Source organism: Quercus robur, chromosome 4, assembly GCF_932294415.1.
Source record: "Quercus robur chromosome 4, dhQueRobu3.1, whole genome shotgun sequence".
Classification (NCBI taxonomy): Eukaryota; Viridiplantae; Streptophyta; class Magnoliopsida; order Fagales; family Fagaceae; genus Quercus; species Quercus robur.
This window is the reverse complement of record NC_065537.1, coordinates 28,954,211-28,964,634: the sequence shown is the minus strand read 5'-3', so window position 1 is coordinate 28,964,634 and position 10,424 is coordinate 28,954,211. Positions and strand designations below refer to the sequence as shown.

At 31.9% G+C, this 10,424-nt stretch overlaps 1 protein-coding gene across 1 annotated transcript; it reads left to right on the top strand.

Moving 5' to 3' along the window:
- The first annotated feature begins 6,222 nt into the window (after window positions 1-6,222).
- LOC126724404 (uncharacterized) lies at window positions 6,223-7,361 on the top strand. The gene is made up of 2 exons (XM_050428955.1): window positions 6,223-6,306; window positions 6,940-7,361. The coding sequence occupies exons 1-2, from the start codon at window positions 6,254-6,256 to the stop codon at window positions 7,172-7,174; spliced, it is 288 nt and encodes a 95-aa protein (XP_050284912.1). The 5' UTR covers window positions 6,223-6,253; the 3' UTR covers window positions 7,175-7,361.
- The last annotated feature ends 3,063 nt before the right edge of the window (window positions 7,362-10,424 follow it).

The window sequence follows — 10,424 nt, the reverse complement described above, 5'->3', positions numbered from 1 at the left end:
TTCATTCCTTTACTAAAAGTACATGTATCCTAACACCGATTCACCTTTATTGATTTTGAAGATAAAATAGAAATATTTATTTGTATGTCCGAAATGCTGATCATATTCAGATGCTCCTCCTAAAATGAAAATGGGGAAATTACATTTTGGTCATCTGTGGTTTATCGAAAAAATACTTTGCCTACTTATGATTTAAAAATTGGCACTTTATCCACTTGAAATTAGCTCCGTTTATCTTCTGTTACCCACCTTTATTAAAAACATAGGTAAATTTGTATCTTTACTACCCTTTTATATCTCTCTCATCTCAAAACATAAAAATAAAAAATTAAGGGAAAAGAAGATCTAAAAACTAAGTTTTATAAAAATTAAAACTAAACTTTTACATCTTCTTTTTATGTCTAACCTTTTAGATCTTCTATTTTAACACACTAAAAATTGAAAAAAATTAATTAAATTCACCAGGTCTTATTCTAAGAAGCATCGCGGCCTAAGCTAAATTCACAGATAGAAAACGCATAATTTAGTTGATATTCGTGAAGCATATCCTGCAATATGTAAAAACCAATATCCTTAAAACAATTGAAGACTTCTATTGAGCAAAAAACAGAAATGTTTATTATCACTCATAAAGTCGACAGATGGCTTGGACTAAGAAATAACTATTAACTAAGGACAACTTCTTAATCAATTGCCAAACTTTTCGTCAAAATAACATATAAGGGTCCTATAAAAAAAAATAATTAATAATAATAACATAATAGGACAATTTAACACAGTTGTCATACATTGAATCATCTCCTAGGGACAAAATTGGCCTGTGTCTTTTTCGGGTAAAATAAATAGCATTCTACCCTTTTTTTAAATTAATTAGGGAAATGTCATTCTTTTGAAAATTGATTTTCTCAAAATTGAGTTAAAAAAAAAAAATTCTAGAGGCCTATAGTGGCGTTTTAAGGAGCCTATAGTAACGTTTGAATGACTTATAGTGGCGTTTTGTAACTTAATTTCCATGAAGTTGAATTACATCAACTTTTTTACCTATAACTCAATTTCATTGAACTTGAGTTAAAAAATGCCACTATAAATCTTTAAAAACGTCACGATAAGACTTAACTCCATTTTGAGAAAGTCAATTTTTAAAAGCAAGATATTTTCCTAATTAATTTACAAAAAAAAAATAAAATACTATTTATTTTACCCGAAAATGACAGAAAGTCAATTTTGTCCCATCTTCTAGTACAAAGGTTCTGCAATTTACTTTTACCAAAAAAAAACAAAGGATCTGCAATTTACTAAATGCTTGACAGTCTAAGCATTTAACTCCCAGTAGAATCTGCTTGCTTTGACAGCAACAGTTGCGAAAACTTTCATGTCAGGGGCCCGCACTGTTTGAGAGTAAAAAGCGCATAATTTCAATTTTTAATTTATTAAAATAGAAGATCTAAACATTAATGCAGGAAAAGAATATGTAAAAATTAGGTTTTAATTTTTATAAAATTTAACTTTTAGATTTTTTTAAAATTTTTTAAATCTTTTATGTTTTGAGAGGAGAGGAATATAAAATGATAACAAAAATACAAATTTATTTATATTTTTAATAAAGATAAGTAACGGAAGACAAACATTATTAACCTCAAATAGATAAAATGTCAATTTTTAAATTATAAGTAGACAAAATATTTTTAAAACATACCACATGTAAATAAAGTATAATTTTCACAATAAAAATCAACGAATGCTTGTTCGATAATAAAGATGCGTTTAAAGGAAATTTGGAGAGTGGGGTTTTTGGTACTGTATACTATTTTGTGGTAGAGAGAATGTGAAAGTGATTGATCAATGATCATTGGTCACATTTGTCAATCTCTTTCTCTAGTCTCCACCACATTTATTGAAAGATATATTATTGATTGGTCTATGCGTTATATAGAAGGTGGCTTCCCATCTTCATGGAGATATTTCTTATAAGTTTTGAAGTTTGTGCTATAGATTTATGGATCCAGCTCACTTTGTTCCAAATCCCTTCTTTGTCCGCCACAGGCAATAGTTTGATGGTAAGAATTCACGAATTATTTTACTTGATGGGCAATTTGAGTGATAGTCTTAGTAAGGCTCTGATGATGTATATAATATTATTCATTATAGTCATATGGCATAGAGTCAATATGTCTACACTGAAAACCTCTTTTTTATTTAGCCAAAAAATTAATAATAATAATGTCCTTTCTTCCAAGAAACTGTTATTCACATGTGACAGGAATACAATCTACCTTACTATGAGAATCAATGCTTAGAGTAATTGCATTAGTCAATGCAAAATTTCTGTCTATTTTGCAAAAAAAATAAATAAATAAAAAATCTATTTTTTTCAATTTTACACACTCATTTTTACAAGACACCCACATCAGTTTGTTTATTCTATCATCTATTTTATTTAAATAATCATTTTCCTCACTTTTTTTAAAAAATTATTTATCTTAAACTCTCTCTCTCCATTAACAATTATCTCAAACTCTCTCTCCATTCCCCATCTGAAACTCTTCTCTCCATTCATGGTCACTCGCTGATCCAAGCATCGATCCACCATGGTTGAAACTTGCCGATCCACAAACACCGATCCGCCACAAGCGCCAATCCACTCTCTCTGTCTTTGTTGGTGTGTCTGTGTGTGAGTGTGTTTGATTTTGTGGTGTCTGTGGTTGACTTTTTATTTTTGTGGTTGATTTTTGATTTTGTGTCTGTGGGAGTGTGTGTATCAGAGGAAGAAGAAGATGATGAGGGAGACAAGATGCGTTGGTTTTGCAGATGGAGAAGAGAGAGGAAAAAAAATGAGCGAAATGTGAAATTAATAAAATATTAGTATGCAAAGTTACAGTAAACGTGCATATATGCATAGTTACTATAGCATTTTTGTATATATACACAATTTTGCAAGCACTGATGTGGGTGTTTTTTGGGTTAAAATGTGTAAAATTAACCACTTTTTGTATTTTGCACAATTTTGCACTGATTGATACGGTTACTCTTATGTAGCATGAGTGCAGGCTATTTAAGAGAATTCTTAATTATTCTTGATATTAGAATTAGAAAATATTTATGCCAACTCATATCTTGTGGGCATTTTTTCATTTCATTTTGCTTTGGAATATATATATATATATATATATATATATATAAAAGAAGAAATCTTGGGGAAGAAATTATAGTTGAACTTACTTGAATATATATATATATATATATATTGATGCTACACAGAATCAGTAGGCTGAATGTTTCAGGCTTCAGTGAGACAATGACTCGCTTGGAAGACCTGAGAAGAAGAACACACAATCAAAAGGCAACTGGGGTGAACTGGCCAAGTACCCTTCGATGATTAAATCATTTTTTGTTTTGAAAAATAAAGTTCCAACTTTTGAGGAATTCTCTTAGGAAAAACTTGCCTTGATTTGATATCGGCCGGTCTTTATATAGAGAACCTTGGAGCGGTTATTGATTTAGTAACTTCCCCAAGATTTGTGGAAATTAGTGAATTCTGACATAACTTCCTCAACGGCTATAGAAGTTACAACCGCTGAGGGAAGTTGAGCATTTGTGAGGAATTTGTGGCGATGAATATGGGTTTGGTTCCTGCTCCAGAATTCCGTGGTTCAAATCCTCAAGATACGTGAGAAAATCCATACTTGAGAATTTCCTAAGTGTCATGTGGTCGTCCGTGCGCTTTGCCTATGGACGACTCCTTTGTCCATAGACGACCTTCCTGAATGTTTGGCCTTTGGCTCACGGACGACCCCTATGGACGAACCAGAGATGGTAATTTTTGCTATCCCATCATATATTATTTTGTGGTGAAATTGGAAATGCATCAACACAAAATGAGAGGAGAAACAAACATAAATACACTCTATTTTCTTGTTGAGTCTTCCCCTATTTGTCAAAATGTCTGTACATTGGTTTTCCTCACGGTACACATGTTGAGAGACCACTGACCATAATAGGATGATGATTATTATTTATTTATTTATTTTTTATAATTCATAGTTAGGTGAGAGGAGATGTGAACCCTAGACATCCTTGTTAGAAACATTAGAAAATACTAGTTGAACTACTAGACCCTTGGCAAAATAGGAAGACAAACTTGGTTAGTTGTTGGCATATATAGATAATACAGTAGTGGAACCTAGCTCTAATTTTAAAATTTTGTAGCCCATAATTAGCCAGGCCATAATGGTATTAATTGGATGCTTGTGGTGACTCCAAGATTTGAGTGAGAAACCTCTAATCCAAATTCCCTTAGCCCTCATTTGAGAGGAGGGAATGGAATGAAATTAAAATGAAATCCTAAACGAAGCCTTATGGTATGTTTGGGTTTCTCCTTTTCTTTTCTTTCTTTTTTTTTTTTTTTTTTTTTTTTTTTTTTTTTTTTTTTAAATTCTGTAGGTTTGTCTTTCCATCTTTGTTTGTATTTGGATTGTGTGGGTTTTATTTGGATTTTTCTATGTGGGCATGTATCCATTGGTAAATTGGGCATAACAATGTTGTTGAGGTTTTCAATTTTTTGAGCTATTTGTGAGGTTTGGTGAACTGAGTTGGTTTAGTTTTGTTAAGATATTTTTGGAGATTTTATGTTTTTTTTAGAGTTCAAGGTTGCTCTAATTGAGATGCAATTAATTGTTTTATGAAATGCCTCTATGAGCCATCAAATTTTAATGCAAGAGTTTTAGGTTGATATTTTGAGCGACTTTACACAGTTATAGATGTACAGGAAAAGATTCAAGTCCATGAGAAATTAGGAACTAATTTTTCATAGCTTTATACATTGCAAACAAGAGATATGATAAATTTTGCAATGTGTACCTCAAGTTGTGTTTCCTATGTCTTCTTCTTTGGTAAATAAGAGTCAGACTGTGTCTCTAATGACTATTTTTAGACGGTGTTTTCTAATGACTATTTTTAGACTTGGTATAATATGTATCATGTAATTAATTACTTATCAAAAATATCACGCAATTGATATGTGATTCTTCTTCTTCTTTTTCTTTTCTAATGACTATTTTTAGACTTGTTTAATATGTATCATGTAATTACTTATAAAAAAATATCACGCAATTGATATGTAAAAGGGACTAGCTAAGCCATTTACACAAGTAACGATAGAATTGTTTAGCTGAAAACCTTGTATGACTAAAATTTGCACAAATGTTTCAAAAAAATTTTAGCTTTTCTAGTCCCCTTGCAATTGATTATTTGCCTTTCTTTTATTTTTTCTATATATATATTAAAAAAAAAAAAAAAAAGTGGTGGGACTCCTGCATTATTAGATTATCTACACAGTATGCATGATGCTGAGTAGTGGTTTGGGAAAAAAATATATAATCTGATATTTGAAGTATGTTTGATTCGCAGTTTGCTTGAGGGATTAACATTTAATATAGTCTATCTACTGTATATAAAGTTTTAAAATTCATAGGTTGTTATTGCTTAGACTTTTTTCCCCCTCATTTCCGATGAAATTCATTTCTTAGTTCAGTTAATTTGATGGTTTTACAAATGCTATTTGGTATATTTAACAGTTTACTAGTAGGATAAGCACCCTGTTGTCTAGTTGCTGAAACTGAAAAAGTTGAATCTACCCGAGTAATTTCAATGAAAAAACTATTATAAGCTGGACTGGAGACTTCACTGTGTTAAAATTAAAATGCAAAAAGTTTTAAAAAATAGTAATAATTAATTGTAAAAAAAAAAAAAAAAAAAATCAATTGATTTAAAATCCAAATCCAAATCCAAATCCAAATCTAAATTCTAGTATCCAAACAATAGAATAATGAATTTCAAATCTTTCAATGTAAAAAAAGACCCAAACAAGAAATTTTAAAATCCAAATCCAAATCTTGCCATTCAAACACAACCTTGGTAATCTGTAGTAAGTAGTAACCCTCCTATGCCTGCTTTGATTGAATTTCGTCTGTGTTTAGTGTCATTTACGAGATTAGAAATTAGCGTTGTCAAGTTCAGCCCAAACTTATTGGGCCCAAATGCTATCTCTTAGGAAAACACTTCCAAACAGGCATGACAACGACGTAAGCTGAAACGGTCCATAAATAAATTCATAATCTACTTTGGAATGAGAGAAATGGATAACACTACTCTAATACCTATCCTATGCTATATATATATATATATGTGTGTGTGTATTTATATGTTGTTACAAAGATATACCAATACATCTTTCGGTATATACATTCGGAGAGAGATGTCAGGGTCATTTGTGAGAGGTGCACAGACCATGAACTCCATGTTTTTCAAGTAAGGTCTTTATTTCCAAACTCTCACTTTATTTCATAATAATAATTCAAGTTTTTATAGTTCATTGCAACAATTAATACAAACTATCCTTCCTTTGGTTATTTATAAATAAAGCACACAATGTGTGCAAATGCTTTTTGCCCTTAATTTTTGTTTTTGGGAAAATCAATTTAAACTATATAATATGGATAATTTTGGAAATAATTAAAAGTACATGTCAAAGGGCATTATTCCAATTTCATTTGACAGTTTTTTTTTTTTTTTTTTTTTTTTTTTTTTTTTTTTTTGAAAATAGGTTAAATATATTTGAACTTGAAAAAGAAAATTTTGTAAAATTTTACATGAACAAAATAAGCTAAAAATTGTGGATTCCAGTTAACTCAACTAGTAAAGTTTCTGATAGTTGATTAAGAAATTTGGGATTTAGTCCTCGCTTACATAAAAAATTAATTGATGTTTTAGTCTAATAATAAAAGAAATATCATCAAAAGCGAACGCCATAAATTGAAACTATCTAAAAAAAACTCAATGAAAAAAACTCGTGACAAATAGACATTAGGGCTTAAATTATCTGCTCCTTCAAGTTATCCTCACATAACATTGGTTAACAAATATTTTTCTTTTATCGAACAGGCCAGTGACACGCAAAACGTACCATAAGAAAAGCTGTTCTCCAGATATGATACGTGAGAGCAAGAAAATGGAGGGTGAAGAAGTGAAGAACAAGAGGCATATGGGAGAGAGTGATGTTCATGTGTGGATTCCCCATGAAAAGACAGGAATCTATTGTCCCAAAGGGCAAGAGAAAGTGATAGACGATGTTCCTGCGGTGGCTGGAAAGGATTTCCAAGTTAATTGGTTTTCTTAAGATTTGAGTGTGTTTGTGTGTCTTGATTACAACTTCAACAATTTATCAGGCTATATAGCGGCCTTTATATTTCAAAAATCTTTCTATCACTAATATCCAATTCAGCAAAAATTAAATTGATAAAAATCATTGAAACCATTGAAGAAAAAAAGTTTTATTGGAACGGTGCATTTCTCATTACACTACAAAAAATGCTGGCGCTTTTTTTTTTTTTTAAATGCGGCTATAAGTTAAGTCTATAGCTGTGCTTCTAAGTGTTTTTAGCCGGTATTTTTGGTTAGGGCCTATTGCCGCGTTCAAGAAGCGTGGCTATAAGTCCAGCCGAATATATATATATTTTTTAAAGAGAACTTATAGTCGCATTTAAAAATTGCGGCTATATAGAAAGCATTTGCTTAAATATTGTTTTGAATTTGTTTTTGCCTAGCTCATAATCAAGATCCACATTCCAGTCTCTTTACACTTTCTGCAAATTATGTTACTAAAAATTAGTATAGTATATATAAATTGTGACAGCAAAAGTTCTAATACCATTAAATTAAAAAAAATAATAAGAAGAAGAAGAAAAGAACGAGTAATTAACCGACTTTATGGGCCTGAACATTCAAGCCACACGTCATTTAGTATTCTAGAGATACATACGCATTATTGGAATCCTATAGAATATTAGAGATACATGCACCTTGTATCCACTTTCAGCTGCTTATTGAAGCATGACACATCAAATGGGTATTGCTTCTTATCCATTCACTCTAGTTGTTGGCTAATAATAATATATACTAACATGTTGCTCCAGTAGGCAGTAGCCACACTCTTAGTTCGAGTTGACTTTCAAGCATATCTACTCTTCTTATCCCTACGTGATCAAGTCACTTCCAAAATCTTATAAGAAAATTCAACTTCTTATTGTTCTGAGCTCGGCACAATTCAATTATCCATTTCATTAATGTAAATTAAATAAAAGCGTGCATGCATATGACAATAATGAAAGTTTAGCAAAAAAAAAATATGACAATAATGAAAAATCTTGATCACACAAAATCAATCACCAGTCTATCTCTCAAGTCTCACCTCCTTTTTTCACTGCCTTCATTATTTAATTTTATTTTTTTTGGGTGGTAAATCCCAAATTTAGCTTCTGGGATCTTTAACAATTGCTTTTATTCGTGTTAGAAATATTGGGTCGCACCAAACTCAAATAAAGTATGCCCAATAATGGGCCTAGTTCAGCCCATTGCCAAAGAGTTATGCCCATTTCTAAAGGGTTGTATCTCTTGGTTTTGTACCCTTTGATTGTCTATATAAAAGGGGTAAGGGCTCATTTGTGCAATTGATAAAAATTTTAGCGTAAAGTTTTACCATCATAAACTTTCATAATGCACAATTATTACCCTAAACTATAACCCATGTTTCACATTGCACCCTACAATCAATTGGGCTATTAACTTGGACAAAAAATTCATGTCACTTGCATGTAACATCTGCATCCATGGCATCACATGAAAAGACCAAATTGCCACTCTCAATCACTTAAAACAAAAGGTTACTTGGCACCACAAGAGTTAAATTTGTTAAACAGAGAAATTGTAAATCTTTCACAAATATGATGAGGACTGTCAATGGTAGAGCACATGGACGATAAAGATCAGTGTGGCCAAGATATTGATAACCAACAGAGTCAAAGCGAATGGACAAAGCCATTGTTGCTAGTCTCCATGAGCAGTGCAAGGAGTCCATGTGGGGGCGTTGTGATGCTGTGAGGCCGGGAACCATTGTGTTAATGGCTATAGCGATTCGAACTGGAACCCTTAAATCTATATGAGAGCAGCTTCAAAAGTCTTCTTGAACATGTATTAGTAGAGGCTTTTAAAAGCAGAAGGTACCTAACCTTTAAATTTATATTAGAGCAGCTTCAAAAGTCTTCTTGGACATGTATTAGTGTTTACTTATATACTAGGTCGGGTAGAATTAAAGCCCTTGATGGGCTAACAGACTGAAATTGCAGTTAAGTGAAAACACAATTTGATCAGTCAAGATTTAGATTCAATCAGTTGAGACTCTAAGGGGGTGTTTGGATTATCAATTTCCATAACTCATAACTTTGTTTTCATAACTCATAACTCAAAAATGGTAGGACACATAGCTAGAAGTTCGTTTGGCACCACCATAACTCTGTTTCCATCACTCAATTCTCTGATTTTTGAGTAATGAGTTATGAAAGCCGAAAACATATTTTAGGTGTTTTCAATTTCCATAACTAATAACTCAATGACATTTTTGTAATTAAACACACATAGGGGACTCACTAGTCATAACTCAGCCGCACCTTTTGACCAATCTACCCTTTTTTTTTCTCCTGGGTTTGGTCTCAGGTGTCTTCCTTTTTTCTTTTTTCCTTTTTTTCCTTTCTTCTCCTGGGTTCGGTCTCGAGTGTTCTTCTTCTTTTTTTCACTTTTTTTTTTTTTTTTTCACTAGGTTCGGGTGATCTGGGTTTCTTTTTTTTTTTTTTTTTCCTTTCTTCTTTCACTGGGTTTGGGTTTTTGGTTTTTCTTCATCTTCTTCTTCTTCTTTCACTAGGTTCGGTGATCTAGGTTTCTTTTTCTTTCTTTTTTTCCTTTCTGGTTCAGGTTTCTGGGTACTGGGGAAAAAAAAAAACGTTGCACCGAGTGACAGGGATGGGACCCACAAACAATGTGAAAAATATTGAGTGATGGCAAGTGAGTGATGGTGCTAAACGGGTATGGTATTTTAAAGTGATGAGTGATGAGTGATGAGAACTTGTGACAAAATTTCTTCACTTGCACATTGATTTGTTTGAGCACCTGTGACAAACTTATAGACTCTAAAGAGCTATATAACAAGACATGTTTTGATCATGTGTCTGCCAACACAACCTAAGATTCCTAAATGCTAACAACTATCAACAAGTTCTGGGTACATAGGAAGTGAGTACCGTGTAGATTTAGTGTTGGGAAAACCTTAGGTTGCTTAGGTTTGTACTTTGTTGTCTATTAGATTAGATTGTCTAATCAAATTCAAACACATTATTATATTGAATTTAATTGTCCCTAATCAAACTTATGTTCCTCAGGTGTAGTCTATTAATTAAATTAGGATGCAAACACTCCACCCCCATCTAGTTTGTATTCTACATAGATTAAAGAATTTCCAACCCTAAAATGAAAGGCAAGCATACTCTCATACTATTATTAGACCACATGATATTAACATGCTGATGCATCCAACATCT